The sequence below is a fragment of the Penicillium rubens genome (assembly GCF_028828025.1).
Source record: "Penicillium rubens strain IBT 27055 chromosome Unknown utg000003l_segment0_segment0, whole genome shotgun sequence".
NCBI classification, from domain to species: Eukaryota; Fungi; Ascomycota; class Eurotiomycetes; order Eurotiales; family Aspergillaceae; genus Penicillium; species Penicillium rubens.
In genome coordinates, this window is record NW_026890601.1 from 1,727,363 (window position 1) to 1,752,740 (window position 25,378).

Consider the following 25,378-nt stretch of genomic DNA (forward strand, 5'->3'; position numbering starts at 1 on the left):
TAAATAAGAGGGATACAAGCCCCATAGGCAGGAGATATCTCCACATGTAGTATATATACTTTTCCAACGCCGACAGCGTAGGACATAACCTGCGTTGACTCTAAACTGAACCACCGAAAACCGAGAGGGTAAAAACCAACGCTCATTCGGAAACCAAACTCCTTTGTATCATGACGCGAGAACGTAAAGGACAACCATCTCAAATCTCCTGCGCATCCAACGCCCACACCTCCCAATGCTGCAGAACCTCCCATCCTACCCGCCGCGCACGCCGTCTCCACACAAAACCGTCATCACCTAAGGTGTACGAGCAGCCCCAGCCCTGAGAACCTTCACCGTCTTCGGGTCTATTGAGTGTATCCGGGCAGGCGGGCGGTGGTCTGGGAGTTTCGCTATCATCTTGATCGCGTGATCGTTTCCCTAATGTCGATGGCGGCATGCCGGGTCTTGTCCCGGGTGGATTCGGCCAAGAAGGGGCATGTGCTGCCTGTGGATCGGGTGATTTATGAGGTAGGGCAGGCTGATATGGTGTGCTGAGTCCAACGCCATTAGTACCTTGCGTGGGAACAGGGCTCTCTGTGGTGGTCTCTGGGGATGTATTATCGCCATTTGTTGGTAATGAGGACTCCTTGTTGAGCGCTAATGGGATCGGGGCTTTATAGAACTCCTTTAGCTCCCAGGCTTTCCAGCCCATGCTGATGACCTTCACGTTTCCGTAGACTTTCTTGTCGGCAAGGTCGTAACTCAACATTTCGGTCAGGATCGCGTCGTCGATGTCCACCACTTCTGTAAGGGTCTTGGCATTCGCGAAAGTATCTTGCACCATTTTAATATTTTGAAACTGTACAGATGGGTACGACTTCATTGCAGAACTTGCAGGAGCATTTGAGGCCTGTCCGGAAGATTGGGGTATGAGAAGCCGGAGCGCTTTCAGCTTTCGGAGGAATGGTATTAGTAGACCCAGTGAATCCATACTGGAAAATTCAGTGGCAAGGGCGAGCTGCTCCAAATTCGGACAGCTATGGACGAGTCGCGCGACCATCCCGGTGGACAGAGGCCATCTAGATGGAAGAAGGAGGTGGCGCAACGTCGCGCCATGGTTTGTAGTAATGTGTGAGAGGTAGATATCTCGCATGCTAGCCATAGCATTGAGCTGGCTAGCTGGGGAGGCAGAAGTAATAGGAGAGTTGGTTGTGGTTCCGCTGGGCGCACCAGATAAATGGTGTTCGGAGACTGGCGGCGTGAGCGCCGATGAGACCGCGCCTCCTCCAGGTCGTGGGGAATTGAGGAGGTCGCTTGATTCGGTCGTAACATTGACGAAGTATAGCCTCTCGAGGCCAGAGAAATTTCCAATGAACTCCGCGTTCCGTTTTGACACAGAGTCCATCCGAACTGATTTTATGCGGAGCTTGGCATGTGGGGGAACCGTCGGCCAACTGTTCTCGACGAACGTGTTGACCAGACTAGGGCCCTCGAGCCCGCTGAGAAATGTGACGTCTTCGACGGTAGTCGGGTCAAAAGCGAAGTTGAAATCTTCCGTGTGGAAGGCATACAGATTCTGGAAAGACATCTTCTTAACGGCGAGGGGCTGCTTGCTTGCAATCAGCTTGCGGAAGTAATCATGCAGAGAGACACTAGGTTCGTGTGCATCTCGCATCCGTGGCGACCAATGTAATTTCAATTCCCGCAGTTTCCTACTTTTAGCAAGAAGAGTCGCAATATCGTCGGGGTAGCATAGCGGATCGATATCGGTGATTTTCAGACATCGCAAATGGGGCATGCCCGGAATCACGAAAGTGGGCTGTGGATGACGACTGGACGGAAACCTGATAGTCAGGGAGGTGAGCTTCGGCAGCTGCGTCAACCCTGTAAAAACAGTGTCGAGCATTTTGGTGTTCAGTTCCCAATGGAAGCTTTCCAAATTAGTCATGCGATCTATGGCAGCGCGGGCGGCGATGTTCAACAACATCGATGCGTCCGGCACCCGACCAACTCGGGCATGCTCCTCCAGCTCGTGGTCCTTCCACTCCCCCCGTAGTGTCATCGATTGTACCAGCGTCGCATAAGATCGTGTAATGATTGCATTTAACCCCATCGTGAAGGGACTGGCGCTCCCGATTCCTTCTGGTTGTTCGTCGCGATAACGGATTTTGTCGTAGGAGGTCAGCGTTAGGCTGCGGTATAGCTGTGGCAATGCCATATAATTGAGGACCCGACATGTTCGACATAGCCGGGCGAGATCGCCTGTGTCGTGGACCTACCAACCGTTAGATACTGGGAAATGAGATGTGTGGAGCTCTCTCACATGTGACACAATCTCCGCGATGAGGTTCAACGGAAGAACCATCAACTGGGCACCGCCGGGAGGTTCGGTTATATTCGCTCCGAACATATTTCGATTGACGGTCGCCATGATGCGACGTCCAAGGTAAGGTGTCACATAGGGATACCAAGAATATGGGGAAAAGGCGCCTAACCGGGATCGCGAGTTTCCGAGTGAAATTTCGTCTCCACCTTCGTAAGCCAGGGTCAGTTCCAAGGTTGGTAAGCCACTCGATCACCCGTGGCCAAGCAGAGATCACCCAATAGTCACCCACTATAAGTAGCCTACAACGTTGTATATGGAGTACAACAGTACAGAACTACCTAAATATCCATATATTATATTCAATTCCAAAATTATAATGGGTATCTTTCTAAGGATGAACAGATTCCTAACGCCTTTCCAATAGTATCAAATCCATACTCCATGAAAATAACCAGAACACCAACTGTCAGGGGTTGAGTGGCTAAGCCCCATGCCCAAATCTGTATCCCACTCACTATTTCCACAGCCTCGATCAGCCATGCACAAAAAAAAAAAAAAAAAAAAAGTGGCGTGCCTAAGAAGAGTTCTGGCCATGCTGTTCGTTGAAAGGTCCATGCCGGTGAGATTCGGGATCGGATGGCCCAGTCTGTTCCGCTGACTCATCGTTTCTTTCTTCTGAATATGTCGTATCTGTCCAGCTTTGTTGGTCGTAATTGGTGCCATGGTTATCCAAGTGAGTGACGTCCTCGTTGATCAGCGCCGCGGCTTTCTGGATCATAATGTAAGACATAATCTCCGCCTCCTCGCTCCACGTCTGCCTCCGTCCATGGAGCTGACGCTTGTGGTCGAGAAGGGATCACCCGTACAGGGAGATTGGGACGATTGGAGGGTGTTTCGTGATGCTGAGCGGGTTCTATAGGCCGGCTCTCCCCCGGTGGCTGGGTATCCTCCAGCAGTCGGTTTTGCGGTGACCATGTGTGCTGGCCGCGGCGACGTGCTGGAATAACGGTGACTGGTAACGAACCGTCGGCGTTTTGTGATCCAGTGCCCGGTCGGGTTTTCCGATGGAGAGAAAAGAAGTGATCGGCTCGAGACCGGGCAGCATTTGTTTCTGCTTCGGCCTCTTCTGCAGCAGCAGATGGCCTCTGTCCCGAGAACTCTTCTCCAGCTTGTGCCGATGCCACCTCTTTTGGCAGAGATGCACGTCGCCTCTTGAATGGATGCAGAAGAACATGCCATCGCGGATCGGCTTGCACGATCTGCGGGGATTGTTCTCGGGTATTTTGAGCAGAAAGAGAATTACCGTTCGTATCAGACGTATGTGGCTCCCCTTCCAGTTCTTTGGCTTCGTCCAATTCCTCCTCCTCGTGCATATTTGGCATTGCGACTGGTGGAGTAGGGCTAGCCACTGAATGATACCGGACATTGTACACTGTGCTTGCTGCACTAGCAGTATCAGCACGACTGATCGGTGTGATCACCACTGGGGGTGGAGTGGGCCGGTTATCGTTTGGCCCCCGCGGAGCCGACGCAGCGGCTTGGTTATATGGTGGTTCCCCGGCTTTTTTATTTCTATTGCCGCGAGGCAATCCAGCTCGGCCTCGTAGAGGTCGATGGGCTAAACCCATCACTCCGCCCCATCCAGACGATGCGCCATTGCCGCCACCTTGGTCGTGTCCATGGGATGAGAAACGTGGCCAGTCAACTTCCTCGGACGGCGTGACTTCAAGCATTTCATCGCCGTCGAAAACCTCCCGCCCCAGAATCCCGTCTTTGGTTTCATCTCGTTCGAGCGCTTCAATGCGTTCCACCCACTCCCAAACCACGACACTGGCGGCGGCAGAGCCAACCCATCGAATATAGGTACCCCAGCCAGCAATTTCCGGCTTGGCAATATCCAAAACGAAAAAGACAACGGGGATCAAAATGGCGCATAGCGAGAGAAGAGCGACTAAGCAGATATTCCGCATCTTGGGGTGAAAAAACGCGTATCGGTGCTTAGATATCGAGTAGAAAATCACCCAAGCGGCATAGAGAAGGTTAAGCGACAACTCGAACAAGTAGCTCAGAGCAGGGATGGCATCCTCGTATAGCCTGGGACGTGTCGGAGAGTTCCTCGCCCAGAAATTATCCAAAATACTGAAAATCGTATCCAGCACAATCAACGCAAACCCAGCCCATTTGATCATAACTTTTTCCTTGTGTCGCGGAAACAACCGAATCAGCGTCTGAACCTGGGCAAGCCACAGAAACGTGCTGGATATGACGCGCACGATGCGAATTTCCAGTCCGTCAATAACCTCCTGGGAAAGCGCCTCCGCATCGGAAAACCCATACTCATATTGCCGCTCAGCGACTCGGAAGGAATCAACCGTGGCGATAGTCAGCGAGATTGCGACCAAGATCGCAGCCACTTTCTGTAGCCATGGTCGTCCACCAACTCCAACCACCGACGAGTTCCCGCTATATGAGCCGCTGATCATCCCATGGCGGCCGAGGAAATTGGCGCCACCGCCTGGCCCGCCAACGTAGAATGTGCGCGGGGTAATAAGAAGGATGATGACGAGTAGGTAGCTAACGACGGTAGCACAGCCGATGGCATATAGCTGGGGGGTAATGGAGGAATAGAAGGGATCGCGGGTATCAAGGACGGCGGAGATGTGAACCTCGTCGGTTGGGGAGCCTGTGCAGACAGGCTCGAAGATGGCGTTCTCAGTGAGGGTAATAGCATATGACTTGTTGAGATATACGAGTCCTATAAAGCATTGCAACTCGCAATTAGACACAGTTCCAGGAGGAGCGTTCCGACTAATGTCCGCGACCGGCGGCCTGCAGCCCGGCCCAACGGCCAAGGTGTCGAAGGAAAGGGGAGACCACGTACCATTACTAGGCAAGACAACAGGCGTACACCCGGGCGAATAAACCTTTGTCGTAGTTGGTGTTGGATTTGCCCAGATCTGGCGGGGAAGCAAGTGGAAGTCATTTTCCATGATCAGACTCGGTATGAACGGCGATTTCAGCGCCGTCCCTGGAAATGTTCATATACTGCGCAGTTCCACCGATGCGCCCGTATACAGCCTTTCACAGGTTAGACTTCCATCCTTGACTCTGATCGCGTACGGACGTTGCGAGAACGAAGGCCGGGGGGCGATTAATGTTGAGAATTGGAATATGCGACGGCGGTGTGAGGATCTTTGGGGCCACGAGACGAGAGATATTTTCTGTTTTGTGCCACTATGAGAGAAAAGCAAAGTTCAGAAGATCAGGAAGATCAGGAAGGATAATGTACAAAAGAGGAGGCAATTAAGGTGGAAATCTGGATGCTCCATTTCCAGGCTCGGCATTGGCTTCTCCACAAAATTCCTGACGCTAATCGCCACGCTACTGTCTTGCTACTGTCAGGTCTAAAGCTCCTTTTCCATATGTTGTATCTCACAATTTCACCATATATGCATGCAGATTATATTGATATATGTCTAATCTCAGCGAAGTCAAGGCCGAAAAATTCACAATGTCAACCCGCCGATCGAAAATCCAACATATCTATCGTCCACGTATCACATCGCTCTTCGCTGTACAACCATTCATCACACATAGGGGTCGCCGATATCACATGGGTACCATCTCATCAAGAGGTTTACGCCTGAGCGGCGAAACCAAGGCGAGGGCCTTCTGCGTCGAAAACGACATACTGGCTCTTGAGGAAGATATCACCGAAGATGGAGAAGCCAATGCCAGAGTTGCTCTGAATACCACCGAAGCAGCTGGAGCTACCAGTCGTGACAGGAGCGTACTTGATGTGCTTTCCAGGAACAACGGCATCGTAGCTACCAATGGTCACGGTGAAGTCAGGCAGATCGGCGTCGCAAGGGAAGACATAGCCACCAGCAGAGTAGTTGTTCTTGGCGCCGTCAACCTTCTTGTAGTAGTCAGAGACAACGCCGTCATCGAGCAGGAGGAGTGTAGTTCCAGTGTCTATAATTCAAGATATCAGTCGTGCGAAACAAGACATGGATTCCCACACAAGGAAAGATGTAACTCACCAGCAATGCCCTCGATAGAGGGACCAGCAGAACCAGTGCCGACCTTATAGCTGTCGGCGGTGAAGGACCAGAAGCCCTGGGAGTTGTCAACGTCGGTGTAGGTCAGAGACCCGGTGAACTTCTTCTTGTCAATGTAGCCAAAGTCGTAGGTGCCAGGGGCGCCGTGCTTGAGAGTGACAGCGAACAACGGCTTGTCAAGATCGGACTTGACGGTGTCGAAGAAGGTTGTCTGGGGCTTGGGGCTGACGGTGTTGATGGAGCTGAAAGCAAGACCCAGCAGGCCATCGTTGCTCTTGTCCTGTACGAACTGCTGGCTGATCTTCTTGGCAGCCTCAACTGCTTGGCCAGTGGCCTTGACTCCACCAACGGTTACGGTGTCTTTGTAGACATCACCACTGGCACCGCTGCCATCGCCGTATGAAATCGACCAGCTAGCACCTGTCAGCTTCTTGCCGGAGCTGCTAACGTCGTAGACGTCGTGGCCACTCTGCTCCGCAGAGCTGAGCTCGGTAGAGAAGACCCAGCTATATGAATTGTCAGTTGTTGCTCTAGCCAGTCATGTTATCTCAACCAACATACAGGTCAGCAGAACCAGTGTCGAAGTCCAGGTTCAAGGTAGACTCGCCAATCTTGACGGGGGTGAGGTACTCGACATCGTTCTCCTCGGGCGTGGTAATGGCAGAACCGCTCACGGCAGCAGCGTGAACGTTGGCTGGCACAGTAGCACCATATTTGGCCAGTGCATTGGCGTACACACCGGGCAAGTTGACAGTCCTGGTACCGGTAACAGTCTTCTGCACCTGGTTCACACTGAAACCCTGACGGGGGCTCTTGACCGGTACAGCGGCAGCTGAGACGACGGCCGAAAAGCAAGCGAGAGAGGCGGTAACTTTGCTGAAGACAACCATAGTGATGGTTCTATAGAAGAATGAGCAGATCTAATGCGAACGCAGGTGACGCAGGAGATGATGAATTCCATAAACAGCTGGAGGCAAGACTTCCTTTATAGGTTTTCTGATCCATACTATTAGACGGCGTCCGAGAGTCCAAGGTATCAATAGGGCTGTCCATCGCAACATTCAGGGGAAGGTGATAATGCTCCTCTAGGCAGTAAAAATGACGATCGTGGAAAATGCACTCCAGTAAAGGGGAAACTTGGAGATCGTCACGGACACAATCGGCTATCTTGGATAGCGCGACGGAGTCCGCCAAGCAGGCGATTGAGGGGTCAAGCCCGAAAAGGACATCGTGACAGGCTGGATGGTATCAAATAGACGTGATAGGACTAGCGCAGCCAGCGCACAGGGGCACAAGCACAATGCCCAGGGAGCTTGGTTGAAACAAGCAATCTAAGACGCAGAACGAAGAAGTCCAGCCAAGACGAGGCGTTGTCTTGGGAGCACTGCGTCTTGGTAGTCATTGGGTGAAGACTGGTCGATCGCCATACTTAGCCATCCTTGTGTAATAGGATAATAGAATGCCATTGGGTTAGCCCGTTAACCGATAGATACTCCGAGAGTATAATAGATTGTCTTTCGACATGCCAGTCAGGCTGCATAAAGTGATTGTTCAGTTTGTTCTGTCGAGACTTTCGGGCCCTGACGATCATTACCCGTTATCTCCACATCGGCCAATCATCTGCTCGAAAGTGCAAACAAGGTCACATCGTTCCATTGGAGTAATTTAGAGGCTTCGATGAGAGACAATTCGGTGGGTGAGCCTTTTCGGTCCTGACCTAGAATGGTTGTCTCGGGGATGATTCTAGCCCTGCTAGCTCTCAATGCAATGAGAACAGTTTATAATCTCCGACGGGCATCCGTTCCTGCATTGCATGTTCTACCAATCCCTGCAAGGACTGTCACTGTCAGCTCCACGATGCCAGACGATGTCACCCTTCACGGAGGAAGACCGAAGAGTGCTTATCGCCTGCACCGAAGGCATCGAAGGATCTAGCGGCCGTCGATATGGCGATCGGTTCATTATGGGATCGGCAGTAAAACAAAACAGCATACCCTAATTGGCAGAGATAATTTCTATGCATGCAACCAAAGGCATTGTTGCTTGCAGTCTATGGACTGAGTCTCCAGGGCTCAAGAGTCACTTATTCACCCTGACAGTGATGAACTACTTAGGTACACACAGTAACCAAATACGGCAATGATCTTTACTATATTTACACCATTTCTCAAACTTAAGCATCTCACACCGTCAGGGCTACCTACTATAAAGCCAAAGCCACCTGGAAGCTTCAACGTCCGCGGTCCAAGACATGCCCAGGTGAATCATCATGTGAAAGTCAGCCCTAGAGATCAACAGTACTTAATATTACTTAATCCTACTTAATCCTATTTAATCCTGCATGAAACGAGAGACCCCGCTCATAACATGCCGACGGACACCGCCGGATGATTCTATTCGCAATGATAGCACCATATGAACATATTGACATCAACTTGTCAAACCATCAAGTAATCGGTTTTAGGCAAATTGCGGCAAATGATGTACGGAGTACGGAGTAAACAGCCGAGAAATAAGAAACGCCGTGCGGATCACGCAGGGGTATATAATTTCAAGCATCAGGCAAATGAATATGGAAACGAAGGGGTACAGACCATGAGGCTAGACTACAGAAAACGCCAAAATCAAAGCAAAACGTAAGACTCGAAAGAAAATCAAACTATTCGTAATCATCGTTTTTCGTCACATGTACTGGGACGATAACCCGGCCCCAGTCTCACCTTCGCCGTTAGTGTTTCCGTCATACCCCTCATTGAGGAGTACCTCGAGCATGTCAAACTCGCCAAGCATGGGTCCAGTCCCACCAAGACCCTGGTCAACAACTCCGGTAGAGCTGTTAAAGAATTGATCAAGGGGCAGAGCAAACCAATCCGGAAGCGCGCCGGAGGTAGAGTGCTGGCTGTCGCCCATATGTTGTGACGAAGCGACATGGTTTGGCGATGATCTGTCCATATCATTGGGGAATGTCGAGTTTGAGTCGTAGTAATTGTGGTACACGGACGGCGGAGGCGGCATGAAGGATACGTTGAGATTGGATGAGTTGATCGGCTGGGCAGGGATATTCGCCAGTGGATCATGCCCCGACACCATCGGGTGACCGGTGGCAGGAGTATCCACATATCCTAGGCCCGGCCCGCCTGGCGTCGTATCATGACCCTGGTTAGCAGGCCACGGTGTACTCGGGCCGTCACGACGAGTTGAGTGCTCGCGCGATGGTGAATGAGGCCGAGAGCCTGTGGCCGAGGTTCGATCATGTCCCTCTCCATCTGCGCCCCGGTCGTGCGGTGCAAAGCGCAAAAACCGCGTCCGGATGCTGCTGGTGAGAAGCTCGAGAAGCCGGGCTACCGTGTTGCTGAGGTGCACGTCATCCACGACATAATTGCGCAGTGCCTCCACTGTCCGGTCCTGCAAGTCTAAGGAGACTCGCACATCGTCTTCCCTGGCACCCAGTGTGAAAGTCTATGATGAAGTTAGTATTATGCTTGCCGGGATTTCTGCCAGAGACCATACCTTCAAGATGAAGATCATTCCAGACAAGATTCGGAAAAACGTTCGAATGGGTGCGTGTCTGAGACGGCCTTCGGGAACGAGGCCTTCCAATACTGTCTGTAAAATTTTGCGTGAGGAATCGATGACTTCCTGGATATAATGCTCATTGACACGGTAGAGTTCATTCAACGTTTGGAACCAGCTACTGCTGTTATTGGACGGCCCCGATCCGGTTTGGCCATTCTGGGTGTGGTTATGGCTCTGAGCGGACTCATTGGACATTGTAGTCCACCGATCAACTACCGCTTGTAGAGCGAGGGAATTGATATAGAGACCTGGTTTCCACATCAGTTATTATCCTTCAGTGAATCCAGCTTTGTCGACTTACGGGTGTACTCAAGCTCAATCAGCAAAACGCTCCGCATGGCCGGTGAGACTTCTTTCTGTTAGCTTTCATATTCACACCCAACGCACAATTGACTTACGATTAACACTGTCCAGCTGCTGTCGGAACTCCCGTAGATACGGTAGGAAGCGGTCGATCTGCTCACGATATCTCCCAGTCCGGATCAAATCCATCGTCTGATCACTGGATGCAAACAACAAATGATTGGCTTGATAGACAATTTTCGAAATGCTGATCCAGCAATCCTGCATCCGATCGAGATTGGCATCAGCATCCTTTGCATCAGCAGACGTCGGCGTGATGTCCTGTCCCCATTGAGGCAACGGGAGCATAGAAGGGATCCCTAGACGTCCACTACTATGCGTAATAAACACGAGAATCAAACGCCGTAGTCGACGTTTCCGTGTTTGCTCGATTGGCGACTCGTTGACCGCCTTGGCATCTCCTTTGGGGTCGAAGACGCCGAGTTCAAAAGCCAGAGCTTGCGCTGTACTCAGCAGCATCCATGACATCCGGTCCGATCGCCAAGCCGGTTCCAGCCATTTCTGGAATGCAACCCTTCCCTCTGAGCCTTTGTTAGTATGCTCGCCGTCGTGGTCCATATGGTAGTCGGCCCGACTGTGTGTCTGGGGGTCTATATCCAGAAGTGAATTTTCGTCGTCGCCCGGTGGAAAGTGCAGGTTTCGTGGGTGCCACTCTGTAAGAAGTAGCATAGCTTCTACAGTTCCCAACGATCTCAATTGCCCACCAACACTACCTTTGCCTGACATTGATGAACTCAAATCAAGTGACCGAGGTCGTCCAATGCCCGATGTTCCAGGGTCAAATTTCTCCTGGCCCCAGAATAGACGTTCTATCATGCTGCGTAGATATGCCCAGAGACGGTCGTGGATATAGAACGCTCGCGTAGTAGCACCGTCGCCCTTGGGTTTTAGGTGCCTAGACGCGATGGTGAGGATTGTAACCGCCAATACCGGCTCATCGGTAAGCAATGTGCGGTGCGTAGAGGGATGAGAAAAGTCGGGGATTACAACAGGGCTCATCGGCGCGAGGTGTTCATAGTAGTACCCCACATAATCCATGCCCTCCTCCACTGTAAGCCAACCGGCACGGACGAATCGCAACCGCGACCAGGCTCGGATGGCATCAAGACATGCCGGCTCTTGGGGAGGGTTGTTGACTGGGCTTTCTCTTTGGGGGCCGGGATCCGCAATCTGGGGATCTACCGGCCCTGAGGTTCCAGCCGGATAGTATGTAGACCCGCCCACAGACATTCCTGATCGAGGTGTCCGCACAAAAGACCCACCCAAGCTCCGAGGCGAGCTACCTTGTGGTAGAGGTGAAGGCCCCGAGTTGAAAGACGAGACTGACTGCCGCGCAGCAAGCCGATTCTCGAGGCTCTGGCGGTTGAGGTCCTCTGTTCTACCCGCAGCCTCAGAGAGAAGATGCAAAGCGTCGTGGGTGTTTGTGATCGCAGGCGACAGCAACTCAACAGCAGTGCGATTCATCATCGGAGGCCCTCCATAGCTAGGTGGCGCGGGACGTTCGCTGACGGGATATGTGGGAGCTCGTGAGGTCGGCACACTAGGCGTGTAACGCGGGGCTAGAGGTGCTGGAGTTGCATGGGATGCGGAAGGTGCCTCGGACCATCTCTGTTGGGCAATCACGGCTTCATGCTCGAACTGAGGTGGATCGGCTGGCGCAAATGGCTGACCTTCGACTGGAGTTTCATTCTTGGCCACCTCCCCAATCATCATTCGCTTGTCGCGATGGAGGATCGCCGCTGCCTCCACTTCATCTTCCCCAGTATCGGAGGTCTTGCGCTTTCGTCGAGTTGCTGAAAATTCACATCGTTTACTTTCGCGACGACATCGAACACAGGGTGGGGGGCGAGGATTATCGACACCTGCATTTTTCGGGATCAGTCCACAGAATCATGAAAGGGAATGGGGTGGCGCCATACTTCCTAGGTCACACTTGACCTTGCGTTTGCGACATGGATCACAAGCCTGATACCCTCGGCGATGGTGTACATCAGACTCCGACTTGGTGTACGCACTATTATTGTCCCCCATTTCGTTGGATAAGAAGATGGGGAAAATCCCGACACAAAGCGATGGAAAGCGAGATAAGCGTTGAAAGGCGGTGGGGGTCTTCTTACTCCGACGACTCGGACAAAAGCACGAGAACAGACGGACAATTAAGAGAATAAATGGGATTGCGCTTTTGAAATTATCGAAAAAGATTTCTCGGTCAAATCGGTCAAGATATCAATTGAAGTCAGAGTTTGCGCCTAGTCACTGGACTAGGTAGTTTCCATTGTATAATGAGAACTCTGCGGGGTAACGGAATCTAGGGGGATATATATACGGTAGTATCGGGTCCTATATCCTATATCCTATATAACATCTACACTCCATTACTTTGCAAAGTAGATTTTCATTATAATTACAAGAGAATATGAGAGCTCAACTCCGATGTCCACGTAGTAAATGTACAATGCTTCTAAAGCCAAGAAAAGGAAAAAACAGCGGGACCAGTCCAAAATTGGTGCCAATGTCCACTTAAATTGAAGATTCAACGGTCCGCAATCATCTATACTAAGAGAGAAAAATTGACGGAAGGGACTATTTCACCCTGTGTGAGGCGAGATTGACGTTCATCCGGGACATTGACTCCCAAGCTTTGCGTGGCTGCACAAGCTCACCAGATGTAGCACTCTCCGTGCTACCACGTCGTGATAGATTAGGAATGGACCGCCCAGCAACAAGAGCTCGGACGCCACCAGCCTTACGGGCGGGAATTACCGAATCGCCGGAAGTAAGAACGTAAAGGAGGTACTTGAGGTTGGGAAGAGTGTGTCGGATATCCAAGACGCGCAGTCCTTGTTTGATGAGGACGTATTCAATATCTTTGTTGAGAAGGAAGACCGCGTACTCAAATCGATACTGGACACTCACCGGGTAGAGGGGGTAGGTGCGTTGTGGAAGTGATGCAGAGATAGGGTCTTGTATGAACGAAGTAGACCCGTTTGCGTTGATCGGGTATGGGAGAGGCACCGACAAATAGAATGACAACAGATAGACCAAATGAGCTGTATGGCCCAATGCAGCTGCGACCACGTCACGGTCGATATCCTCGAAAGTCGAGTTTGGGAGGGCCAACCCGGCGATGGTGAATGCCAGGGGTTTATCAGGGGTGGGCTCAATAGGGTAGATCGTGAGAAGATCTTCAGCAATCCGTCGAACTTGGCCCTTAGTGTCCTCCTGGTTTCGGTCAAGCAATTGCTCGCTGGAAACCAACCTCTCCTGAGCCTCAGGAAGATGACTGCGTGCCTTTTCCTGGACACTACGGCCTTGCTCCATAGCTTCTTTCCGGGCTTTGATGCTCGCAATGAGCTCCTCTTTGCGCCTGACTGCGGTGCGGACTCGTTTGCGCTCCAAGGCGACATACTGCTTGGTAAGGGCAAGCTTTTCCTGTGCCACAGCTGCCTCACTCGCTACATTCAGTGAGCGCTCGTTCTGTTGTAGAATTGAGCTAATCTGAACTTCCAATTTTCCCCTGGTTGCCAATGCATCCTGCACACATTCGTCCAAATTGGCCAATTTCATCAAAGCGTCATACGACGAGGATGGCAAGGCGGTACCCTCTGCAGCGGCCTTCTGTCCTGCAGCCTGGAGTGATGTTTGAACCAGCGGAAGATCAGTGAGGTTGGAGTACACACCGTCTGGGAAGTGAAAAAGGATCGAGTTCGCAGGAAGTGGTTGGTGGAAGCTCTCCAATGTCTTTCCCAAAAACTGCAATGATCGTAGATGTAGCCGTAGTTCAACTAGTAGAATAAACTCAGACATTTCACCGGTCTTCGTCCAGAGCCTGAGAGTCAAACAGTCCATTCGAGAGACGTATGGGCCACATAGATTCAAGTCGAAAGATCGGAAACTCGGATTGTTTGCATGGTCGACCGTTTCGCTAATATACACCGGCTCGTCAAGCCCGTCGCAATGAATTGAGAAGAATGTATCCGCCATGCGACTATTTGTAATATCTTCTAGTTTGACCTGCCGAGTTCGAGGATTGGGGTCATTCCAGAAAAGGGTACTTCTCCGACGCGACGAACGGATCGCAGGCTCCTTTACATTGTCATGCTGGCTCGAGTGCGACTTGAGATTAGTGAAGGATCGCGAGGGCTGCAAGGTGTGGTTTTCGGTCTGCGATTGGATCTTTGAGGGTGTCTGTAAGGTATTCGGGATATCGTCATCATCAATAGTCTTGCCGCGAGCTCGAGTTGGCGGAGGCGTTACAACCAAGTTGCGTATAGAAACTCCCTGGAGATGCCGAAGCCTACGGTTCTAATGGCTTGTCAGCATCTGTCATCACCGCGTTCTTTTTCTTTCCGTGTTCTCTTTCATTTTCTATACATACCCATGCATAGAGCCATGGCCTCTCTCTGCGGGCACCTATATCATGCTCCGTGTCCTTATCCATTACGCCAGCGCTGCAGGGGAGCGGGTGTTTAAGCAGTGCGTCGCAGAAGGAACAGATCGCTCATATTAATAAAAACAGAAGATACGCAAGTGGCAGTTGGAAGCAATTGAATTGGCGAGAAGAGAGACCGTAGTAGTGTGCTGATAAGGCATGATGCGGAGAGCAAGCGCCAAGACTTCAGCGTTCCCCGTCAAAAAATCGACCTCCCTTCTCTCTCGATCAACACCGTCTGGCGCCTCCCACCAATGCAATAAACCCGCACCTCTCACTACGCCAATTCTTCTCAGATCGACTGTACGCAGCCTTTGGTCCGGCCGCAATGGCCTCCAACATAAAGTCTTTCCAGAAAGTGCTGGATTCAACAGCACTTGCGGCCACGAAATTCATCCGCCGACCACCGATCGATCCGAAAACGCCAATTCAAGGAAAGCCCCGGGTACCGGGCTCGAATGCATTTAAAGATTACCAGGACAAAGAAGGCCGACGGTTACAGAAGGCTTTGAACTCTATCAGTCATGGCAAGAACATCTTCGTGTACAACAACATCCGCACGAAACAGGTCGTGTACTCATTGACTCGCTATCTGGAGGTGAGTTTTTTCCCTCTTCCGGTGAAGCTCCGGTCTCCAGCAAAACCCCTACCCTGCTGTATCCCTCCAGCCTGTCATCGCAATTTGTCTAACCCGTCCGACCTCTAGAAAAGCAACCTCCTCAAGCAATGTGTCAACCATGGTAAGAAGACCGTTCCCGCTACAGTCCGCAAGGATATGTGGGTGCCATACTTCTCCCTGCACTTCAACGAGGCGCAAGTCGGACTGAACGTTTATAACTACCTGCGGCAATTCGCGCTGCTGCGCCAGCTCTCCCCGCCCAAGGAAATGATCACCGTGACAAAAGAATATCTCGATTCGAAGCGGCCGGTAGACCTGCGGGACCAGAAGCAATGGGACAAGGAAAACATGGGAAGAGTGGGCCAGATCATGATGAAGAAGGAGCGTGCTTACGCCCTCATGAACCAGAAGGCCACCGCGATTGCCGATGTTGCTTTCGTTCTGGAGAAGCTCAAGAACCATATCGTGAAGGGTGTATCAGAGACTTCCAAGTCCGGATACAAGACCGTCAAGGCCCGTAGGCGCAGACGTGCGGCTCTCCTGAAGGAGGCTGAGCAGGCTGAAGAACGTGCGGGCCAGGTTGCGTCGCTCGAGGAGCAGCTGCAGGTTGAGATCACTGCGGATCACTGCGCACCAAAGAAGTCTGTCAAGATCTTGTGGCAGGATCCATACGATGCGCAGTGTGCAAAGGAATGGGCGAACTACATTGAGCACGGTCAGCTGCGCTGGACTCGAAACCACCTCATTGGCCAGGAGGACTTCCCGGTCCCTAGAGAGGACATCATCGCCGATGGTTCGTTTGAGCAGAAGTAGACATTTGGCGTCATTGAGGTTCTTCTCTCCTGTCCGTCGATCGTTCCAGAGCAAGACGGGACGTTTTGTGTATGTTGATATCCATTTCCCTCTGGTTTGGGTCTGATGGTTGGTGCTTTTGTATTTTCTCTCTTGTCTTTCTGTGTAGCTTATCCTAGCATTCATAAATTGTACTTTTAGATATATCAAATCACAAGAAGCTATGGTCACCTCTCGAGTGGTCTCTTTTCTTGACATCTTTTCTAGGGTCCTATGTCTCTTTCTTGGTATCATCTTCGTCTGTTGGATGCACAGAGGATATATACCCTCCCTAAATGCGGTATTCAACTAAGTATTTACTTCATAACGAACAAAAAGCGACTGTTAATTCTATGACTAAACCATATCCAGTTAACCTTGGAACTATTGCATACATGTAGTCACCATAATCACCCTACAGCAGAAGCGCATACATCAGGCAGATACATACAGTACCATGCCATGTCTTCGGTTTAAATAAACATTGGATGAAAAACAACAGAGCCTAATTTCATCGAGGCCAAATTCAGGACAAATATCCTAATAATAGAAGGACTTATGCTAACAAAGGATATCAAGACCACCAAGTCTGATCCCGTAATAAACAAAAGGTTGAAGAATGAGGCCAACGGGCAATCAGTGTGCACCATTGACGCCAATGTTCAATGTAATAAGTAAGCGACAGGATGGAAAACTCCCGAAGATATTCCGGGTCGGGTACACTGCTCCCAGAAGCACCAGAGGTAGATAGTAGACGAAAAGAAAAAAAAAAAATGCACACGTTCTATCAATTCGATTTCACAACTTCGGAAGGTGGTGATTCGGCTTATAACATGTCGTAAAATCACTAAGCCAAGCTTGACGGGTTATCCGGGCTCCTATTCGGACTCAGAATGTCCACGGAGGGAAGATCGTCACTCTCTTTGATTGACATCTCAGGCCCGGGTTCTTGCTTGTGATTATTACTGGCCATTCTTTGAAGAGTCTCTTCATTGGCCTTCTCTGCCGCTGCCGGATTATCTGCAAGGCCGGAAGAGACGATGTTCTGTTGTGCTTGCTCGACAATCTTATCGGCCTCACTCACACCCCCGGCCACCTTGGTGTGCGGATCTCCATCCACTCCTATCAGTTCCGTATTGTTGTTCACAAGGTCCTTGACACGGTTGGAGTCAAGGCGAATCACCATGCAAGACAGGTTGTCGGTGCTGAACCGCGCAAGTGCATGGTCAACAAGGATCTTTGAGGCCTGTTGAGCGTCTTGGACATTCCGAATTAGATCGACAGATTCCTGATCACTGCAGACGTCCCAGAGCTGTTAGAGTATAATTAGCTTTCCTGTATCATGAACATTGAGTAGCCCTCAACTTACACCATCACAGGCCAAGATGATAAACTCATCAGCATCTGGCTGGATCACTGTCTCTGTTGTGTAGGGATGCCCAGTCACAAGGTCTTTCAAGTATGCATCGCCCAAGGCACGGGTGACGGCCAGAACCCCATTCACGCGGTTGTTCAGAATTAGCCCACCAGCGTTGGCAACTCTCCTCCCTTCATTCTCATCGCTACCCTTATGGTCATAGGACAAACGAAGCGCTTTCCCATTACGACATAATACAATGCGTGCATCACCAACGTTGGCTGTGTACAAAACCCGTTGCCGAATAGCATTGTCCTGCAATTTCGGTAAGGCACTGGAGGCACCCGGGGTAGCTTGAGTCGGGGTTTCGATATTCTCTGAATTCGTGTCCGCTTTCGTCGCCGCGGCAGAGGCCGGGCTAAGGGCAGAAGAACCGGTGGCCGACTGTGAGTTGGGTACACGATCTTCCCACCGAAGCACAGCAGTGACGGCCGTACACCCGGAGTTCTTGACGGGCAATTTCTCCAACTGCTGGTCCACACTGGTAAAAGTCTGATCGAGCAGTTCTGGGACGGGAGTGCTAGGGCTTCTGCGCATGATTTCCTCGAGAATCAAATGCAACTTCTTTCCACACCACTCTGCGGCAAAGGTGCCAGCATGCCCATCGAAAATTGCGAAATAGCCATTGTCTGTTTCTACAACGGAAGATGAATCCTCTGATGACTGCGACGGGCTGGCTTTAGGGGAAGTAGCACCATTTACCTCTGCTGCAGTCGGGGCAGGGGTGCCCAGGAAATTGTAGAGATAGGCATGTGTATCCTCCATTGTCCGGCGACATTTGCGATTCCGGTCTTCGGTAACACCAACGCGGAAGGATGACCGAGCAGTCGGTGCGGATTCACCGGCGGAGTTGTTGAACGACCCTTGAGGGACGCTGAGAGCTGGGTCCATCTTTCCAAGCTTCTGTAGCGGGCTTTCCGCGATCGAGGGGCTGGTACTGATCGCAGAACTATCCCGGCCGTTCAAGCTCAAGGAGCTTTTTGCGTTACTGAAGAAGTTGGCCGCCTTGACGACGGTACTACTCCTGCGCTTCTTCTCGCCAGCGGTACCCTGTTCTTCACTTTGTCGACGGTTGAAAAATCCAGCGCTAGGCGGGGAGAACCTCTTCTCACGTGGACTGGTACCGATTGTATCCGTTTGGAGGGTCAAGGGGTTGGTGTCGAGGCCAACCTCTGGGAGTGCGTCTACTCTGTCTTTGGGTGGGCTCGAGGAGCCACTGAACATTCTGCCCAGTAACCCACCCTGCGAAGAAAAACTGCGGCGCTTATTTCCTGCCAGCTTGATTGTATCCCTTCAAGAGGAATTGGTGGACCGGGGTGGATGGTTTAGTGGTGGGCGGGGCGAACACGGAGGGGGCGCGAGGCTGACGTAGGAGTCGGTAGGTCGAGGTGGAGGTGGGAGGAATTGGGCTGTAAGTGCTGAATAAATCAGCGATGAGTATTTCCTTGGGAGCAAAAAGGTGCCTGAAATGAGAGATAAGACAAAGTATAGGAGGAAGATGGTTTAGGCAGTGAGCGGCACAAACGTGCAATTGGGGGGGCGCATAGTAGGATCACGAGGGGAAGGCGGTTCTCTCTTCCAAAACATGAGACATGAAACATAAATAAGATAGGAAGACCAATCAGAATAATTCAAATATATGAAACCCATCAATCCTCCGAACAGGTTCAATGCATATTTGCACCGTTGGCCATGTATAGCGCGTCCGATGGTCTCAACGCTTCCCGCCCGATAGGGAAATCGGTATCAGATGGAAATAGAGAAAAAGACTAGACTTACTAGTGAAGATAGAATGGGATTGTGAGTAAAGATGAAAGGCGAAAGGTGGAAGGTGAAAGAGGAAAATCACCAAAATCACCCAAATCACCTCTTGACGGCTCACGCGGCACTGGGCGGAGAGAGCCAAGACTACCGGGGAAATCTTAGATCTGATATATGGGGTATCGCATGGGTTTCAGATATTTCGTTCCATAATTTGCATTGGATGAATACAATTATAGGTAAGTCATTGAGAACTGCGAGTCCTAGCATATCCTAGCATACCCTCCCACATATCCTCCTCTCCGCATTTGGTCGATGACGCTATCATCATTGTTTCGGCTTATCTTGCCACTTTCGTCTATGCCATATGCATATGGCATGTACGACATGTGTTAAACAGCTACTAATTCCCATGCCTGTTTCACTTTCATTAGGTTTATATGCCTGTATGCACTCTTCTCTCCATCTTCCAGCGACTGCGGCAATATTTGAGTCCTTGTTGAGAAGGACATTCTGATCGGAAATCGTCGCACCAGACTTTAGATGGACCTTTGTCCAAGGATGCCCATAGTTCCGTAAGCTTTTCTCTCGAGTTTTCGAAAAGAGGCATCTAGCAACGAAATTTCGTCGACCACCGGACAATCATTGGCTGAATCAACGGCGTCATTTCTTTCGCTCATAAGATGCCTAATATGCACCTCTGGGAAGCTCTCAAAGTATGATGCTCTATCTAATATGGTGCCAAGGCTCGGTAAACACGCTTGAGGCAATGATCCTAATCGAATAAGTTCACACAAGCATCGAAAGAGGTATATACGGCAGTGTATAGATGCAGTTGTCCTTGATATAAAACTCTAGTGTTAAAATATCCAAGTCAAAATTCACTGTCCTGCGCACCATGTCAATATGTTCTCAGAATTCGAGCATGGCGAATCTCGGGTATTGTCTTTGACTGGGCCTGTAAAGAGCAGCATCCACACAGCCTCAGACGCTCCATTTGCTACCGTTCCCTCTTGGCTGTTTTCTTAACTACGTGTTTAGTCTGCGATGCATGGAGCTCAGTTTTGTTCGAGGTAAGCCGCTTATTAATTTGCTGCTGCTGCCCAGGTATCCTCCCCCGAGGCCATATCTAACTTAGAACAGGTGATTTGGTTACTTGTCGCTTTCGGTTGGGGTATCGTACGTATATATACTATGGGACCTCAGTCAGGAAGGAAGCCTTGTAGGCCATTGGACATTTGGCCAGGTTGTGGCCGTCGTGTTACTCGCAGCCCCGTTTATTACAATGATGCAATACTTCAATAAAGGTAGGTAAGTATGTGCTTTTATGCCCTCTACTTCCAGCCTACGAACACAGCCACTATATACAGTTCCACAGCAGGCTTGGAGAATGTTTTCAACCGACCTGCCTTATACGAACCTCAAGCAACACGCACTTTGACACCATTCAATAGACCAAGGCTCAATTGATCCAGAAAGCCCCGATAGTGACTGGGACTCATACATACAGATACCTTGACAACAAGTGTTTGTTACGCTGTCTGTTCTTTCCTTATATGGAGCGGCCTTGTACTTTCCGTGTCCAGAGTCATAACCCTACTATTTGAACTCATTACCCTTGCATTCATTGCAATTTATGGGTTATCTTGTTCTCGCTGCTTATTAGAGCCGTCTTACTCAAAGGAAACCGGTGGCTTCGTTTTCTGCTACAATTCGTGAATACTTCTTTTTTATGTTCTCTGCATTCTCTGCCTCTTTCGTACCCGACGGCAACGCATTCTTTAGAACCGTGGACGCCATATACGCTTCACTACATATTGCTGCTGTTGGGCTATACATTGTGATGGCTCTTGCACACCCGGCTGTTTTGTAGATTAGCGCCATGCCTACTAATGTACATTGAAATGCAAAATATGACCGAATCCTTCTTGACTGATGTTAGGCGTTTAATTCTTGTGAGTAGAAACCATCAAAACACAATATAAACCAGGTTGGTAGCCAGGATAATCGAAGGTGGACTTAAACGAGGGTTGTGCGAGACAAGACATGAGTACGTGAGCCCCTTCACAAAGGTGTGTGATTTCGATAGAACTTTCACGGCCCATGTAGAAGAAAGTGTTCTATGTGCCCACTTCAGACTGCAAATAGCAAGGTGTGTTGCATCCCACTCTCCCATAACTAGCTAATGATATACTATAAAGAATATAAAGAAGTGCTTTTCTCGAACCGACCTTGGAAGTGATCCGAAGTGGCGGGGCGGCCCGTTTGATCGCACCAATCAAAGGGTTCGGTAGTTGGCCGATACCGCAGATACGGGCCCAGCGCGGGAAAAACTGGGGATTTGCGTTGGCTCCGACTTTATCTGGTCTGCTTTTATCTTCATTGTCACCATCGGATGTCACATGCCAGATCTGTTAGATTAGTTTGATCTCTCTTAGTTTGCTCTTCTCTTAGTTTGCTCTTCTCTTAGTTTGCTCTTCTCTTAGTTTGCTCTTTCTCTTTGTTTACCTCGCTAAGCGAGAAGGTCGGGATTTGCATTGTTTGCATAGATCTTGGGTCGACTAGCTTTCTCCAGAGCTCTCCAGGTCTTGCTTCTTGCTTCTTGCTTCTTGCTTCTCTTTCTCCTCGTCTTTAGTATTTGGGATAGAGTACTCTTTACTCTCTTGCTCTGCATCCTTGCTCTGCTTGTAGACCTTGCTCGTCACCTTCATTGCTTTATCCATCTTCTTCCCTCATTCATCTCACCATGGAACATATTCGACAAACCTTTGCCCAATGCCAGAGAGAAGGCCGTCCGGCTCTGGTAACCTATGTGACGGCCGGCTTTCCTCGTGTGGAGGAAACCAGGGACATTTTGCTGGGCATGCAGGCCGGAGGGGCTGGTGAGTCACTTCCGCAACAATTGAGAACATTTATCTAAACTTTGTACAGACATTATTGAACTCGGTTTACCTTTCACCGATCCCATTGCAGATGGCCCAACCATTCAAAAATCCAATTTGAAGGCGCTGGAAAATGGTGTTACCATCTCGTCGATGTTGGACATGGTCCGCGATGCCCGCCGGAATGGGCTCAAGACGCCCGTGCTCTTCATGGGCTATTACAACCCGATATTGCGCTACGGGGAGACCAAGCTCTTCGCAGATTGCAAAGCGGTAGGAGTCAATGGCTTCATCGTCGTCGATCTCCCTCTGAAGGAGGCAATTCGATTCCGCGAAGGCTGCATGAAGACCGGGTATGTAACTGAAAACCCCCGGAGCTGATGGTCGATGCTGACCGTCTTGAAACCGACAGCCTCTCTTACGTCCCATTAATCGCACCCTCTACTACGGAGGAGCGCATGAAGACCCTCTGTAAAATGGCCGACTCCTTCATCTACCTCGTCTCTCGCATGGGCGTGACCGGCGCCACTGGAACTCTCAATTCGGAACTCCCTACTCTCATCAAGCGCGTTAAGGACCTCTCGGGCAATGTTCCAGTGGCGGTTGGCTTTGGTATCAGCACACGCGAGCATTTCCTGAGCGTGACCTCCATTGCCGACGGCGCCGTCATCGGCAGTCAAGTGATTACGGTTCTAAGTGATGCCCCAGCTGGCCACGCCGCGCAAGTAATCGAGGACTATTGCTCGCAGATCACGCAGCGGAAGGTAGCTCGGGATGCCTCGGTCGCTGCAGCCCACCAGCCGCCGGAGACGAGTGCGCCCGGCTCGGCCGTCGAGGAAGAGGCAGCAGCTACTACTGATGGATTGGGGCGATTTGGCATTTTCGGCGGTCAGTATGCTCCGGAGGCCTTGATCACCTGTCTGGATGAACTGGATGCCGGCTTCCAATCTGCACTGAATGATCCGACTTTCTGGGCCGAGTTGAAATCATACTATCCCTACATGGGTCGTCCATCCAGCCTACACCTAGCCAAGCGGCTGACCGAGCACGCCGGCGGGGCGAACATTTGGCTGAAGCGCGAGGATCTAAACCACACAGGATCTCACAAGATTAACAATGCCTTGGGTCAGATTCTCATTGCTCGTCGGCTCGGTAAGACGGAGATCATTGCCGAGACGGGAGCAGGCCAGCACGGCGTCGCCACCGCTACTGTCTGCGCCAAATTCGGCATGAAATGTACCGTTTACATGGGTGCGGAGGATGTCCGTCGACAGGCATTGAATGTTTTCCGGATTCGCTTGTTGGGTGCTACCGTTATCCCTGTGGAGTCGGGATCGCGTACCCTCCGGGATGCGGTGAACGAAGCTTTCCGCGCGTGGATTGTTCGCCTAGATACTACGCATTACATTATCGGCTCAGCGATTGGACCCCACCCCTTCCCGACCATGGTTCGCACATTCCAGAGTGTGATCGGCGAGGAGACCAAGACCCAGCTGCGGGACCTAGGCAAGAGTCCCGACGCCGTGATCGCTTGTGTAGGAGGTGGCTCGAACTCATCGGGAATGTTTTATCCCTTCTCTGATGACCCGTCTGTCCAGCTGGTTGGTGTGGAAGCCAGTGGCGATGGTCTGGAAACGGCGCGGCATTCAGCCACGCTAAGTGGTGGCTCTGTGGGAGTTCTGCATGGTGTTCGGACGTATGTCCTACAGGATGAACATGGCCAGATCTCCAACACTCATTCTGTCTCTGCGGGTCTCGATTACCCGGGAGTCGGACCGGAGCTGGCGAATTGGAAGAAGACTAACCGGGCGAAATTCCTCTCGGCCACTGATGCACAGGCCCTACAAGGCTTCCGACTGCTGAGCCAGCTTGAAGGCATTATCCCCGCGTTGGAGACCTCCCACGCGGTGTGGGGCGCTATCGAGACGGCCAAGGAGCTGGGACCTAACAAGGATCTCGTCTTGTGCTTGAGTGGTCGTGGAGATAAAGATGTGCAGAGTGTAGCCGATGAGTTGCCCAACCTCGGACCTCAGATCGGGTGGGACTTGCGGTTCTGAACAAGCGCTTAGCTCGAACAAAAGAAAAAGTAAAAACGGTTAATAGCATTGGATTCCGAACTACAAAGTATAAACTAGTTTCACTCCTTGTAGAAGCCAGATACGGGCCGGGGTAGATACCGCGCACTCCCTCAGCAGCCTCGCAGTCATGGTCAGCATCGAAGAACTCCCACACAAAATGCGCTGGGAGAAGAGTTCGAAATGCAGCTGGGCTCAATTAGCCGTCGTACACGGAGATAGATACTGAATACATACCCGTTTGAGCCTGAAAATTTTTGACATTCGTGCCCATACCATGAGGGCACAACACGCGTATCATGGGTTGTTAAGATGGAACAGGTTCGATAATAATTCTTATAATATTCAACACCTAGATAATGTGCATATGTAGGTAGATTGACTGTGAACGCAACACCTTTTTTTAGCGGCAGAAGATAATGTTCGATCTAGAAGGTGGAGACCTGGGGAAGTGGGTGGGTCTCGGTCTATTTCCAGGTCATGATTGGTGGAAATCCTCCGGCTGAAATAGGTACCTATGTACTTGATTTCCTCTGCCACTTCTTGGCGTTCTCTTTCCGTATTAGTGCTCAGACCTTGCCGCTTTTTGCTCACTGAGTAGATCTGAGCATGCCCCTGAGCGCTCTGATCCGCTCACTGAGCATTACATAAGCGCTCTGACCTGCTCACTGAGCATGCTCTGATCGTCACCTGAGCGCTCTGATCCGCTCACTGAGCATCACCTGAGCGCCCTGATTCGCTCACTGAGTCTGAGCTGGAATTGGGGTGAGCATCCTGAGTAAGCTACGTCAATAAAATGCAACACGCTAGCTCCATCACGTGTACCCCTCCACTTTTAGATGGCACCTATCGTCCCATCAAAAAAGGGCTGGAATTTCAATGTGATACTCAATCGTAGTAAAATGTCTGCAATTAATTGCGCCATAATGGAGCTTGCTATTTGGCTACCCAATCATCATTCTCCTTCTACGATGGGTGCTCCTGGGAATACTTTGTCTTCTCGGTCCCGCCATTTCCTAACCAGGATTTGAAGGACTACCGGAGCTAGGAGTA

General features: G+C 50.8%; 8 protein-coding genes across 8 annotated transcripts; 2 read left to right on the forward strand and 6 right to left on the reverse strand.

The window, feature by feature from the left end:
• Positions 1-199: 199 nt before the first annotated feature.
• Positions 200-2,413, reverse strand: N7525_006862 (uncharacterized protein; the record flags this gene model as incomplete). The annotated part of the gene is made up of 2 exons (XM_002567367.1): positions 200-2,257; positions 2,306-2,413. The coding sequence occupies 2 exons, from the start codon at positions 2,411-2,413 to the stop codon at positions 200-202; spliced, it is 2,166 nt and encodes a 721-aa protein (XP_002567413.1).
• Positions 2,414-2,882: 469 nt separating this feature from the next.
• N7525_006863 (PalH/RIM21 family protein) lies at positions 2,883-5,298 on the reverse strand (the record flags this gene model as incomplete). The annotated part of the gene is made up of 2 exons (XM_061213848.1): positions 2,883-3,122; positions 3,175-5,298. The coding sequence occupies 2 exons, from the start codon at positions 5,296-5,298 to the stop codon at positions 2,883-2,885; spliced, it is 2,364 nt and encodes a 787-aa protein (XP_061068279.1).
• Positions 5,299-5,945: 647 nt separating this feature from the next.
• Positions 5,946-7,259, reverse strand: N7525_006864 (pepsin-like aspartic protease; the record flags this gene model as incomplete). Its single annotated transcript, XM_002567369.1, has 3 exons — positions 5,946-6,283; positions 6,352-6,875; positions 6,931-7,259. 3 exons carry the CDS (start codon positions 7,257-7,259, stop codon positions 5,946-5,948), a joined length of 1,191 nt encoding a protein of 396 aa, XP_002567415.1.
• Positions 7,260-9,051: 1,792 nt separating this feature from the next.
• N7525_006865 (Zn(II)2Cys6 transcription factor domain-containing protein) lies at positions 9,052-12,339 on the reverse strand (the record flags this gene model as incomplete). Its single annotated transcript, XM_002567371.2, has 5 exons — positions 9,052-9,828; positions 9,880-10,193; positions 10,247-10,294; positions 10,344-12,170; positions 12,228-12,339. The coding sequence occupies 5 exons, from the start codon at positions 12,337-12,339 to the stop codon at positions 9,052-9,054; spliced, it is 3,078 nt and encodes a 1,025-aa protein (XP_002567417.2).
• Positions 12,340-12,891: 552 nt separating this feature from the next.
• Positions 12,892-14,749, reverse strand: N7525_006866 (putative UV radiation resistance protein (UVRAG); the record flags this gene model as incomplete). Its single annotated transcript, XM_002567372.1, has 2 exons — positions 12,892-14,613; positions 14,687-14,749. 2 exons carry the CDS (start codon positions 14,747-14,749, stop codon positions 12,892-12,894), a joined length of 1,785 nt encoding a protein of 594 aa, XP_002567418.1.
• Positions 14,750-15,068: 319 nt separating this feature from the next.
• On the forward strand, positions 15,069-16,172 carry N7525_006867 (mitochondrial 54S ribosomal protein mL67; the record flags this gene model as incomplete). The annotated part of the gene is made up of 2 exons (XM_002567373.1): positions 15,069-15,338; positions 15,447-16,172. 2 exons carry the CDS (start codon positions 15,069-15,071, stop codon positions 16,170-16,172), a joined length of 996 nt encoding a protein of 331 aa, XP_002567419.1.
• Positions 16,173-17,037: 865 nt separating this feature from the next.
• ptcG (type 2C protein phosphatase PTC1) lies at positions 17,038-18,831 on the reverse strand (the record flags this gene model as incomplete). Its single annotated transcript, XM_002567374.2, has 2 exons — positions 17,038-17,502; positions 17,560-18,831. The coding sequence occupies 2 exons, from the start codon at positions 18,829-18,831 to the stop codon at positions 17,038-17,040; spliced, it is 1,737 nt and encodes a 578-aa protein (XP_002567420.2).
• Positions 18,832-21,579: 2,748 nt separating this feature from the next.
• On the forward strand, positions 21,580-24,307 carry N7525_006869 (uncharacterized protein; the record flags this gene model as incomplete). The annotated part of the gene is made up of 4 exons (XM_002567376.2): positions 21,580-21,752; positions 22,060-22,250; positions 22,300-22,603; positions 22,663-24,307. Coding segments are annotated over 4 exons (2,313 nt in total), but the record flags the coding sequence as incomplete, so codon positions are not given.
• Positions 24,308-25,378: the final 1,071 nt, after the last annotated feature.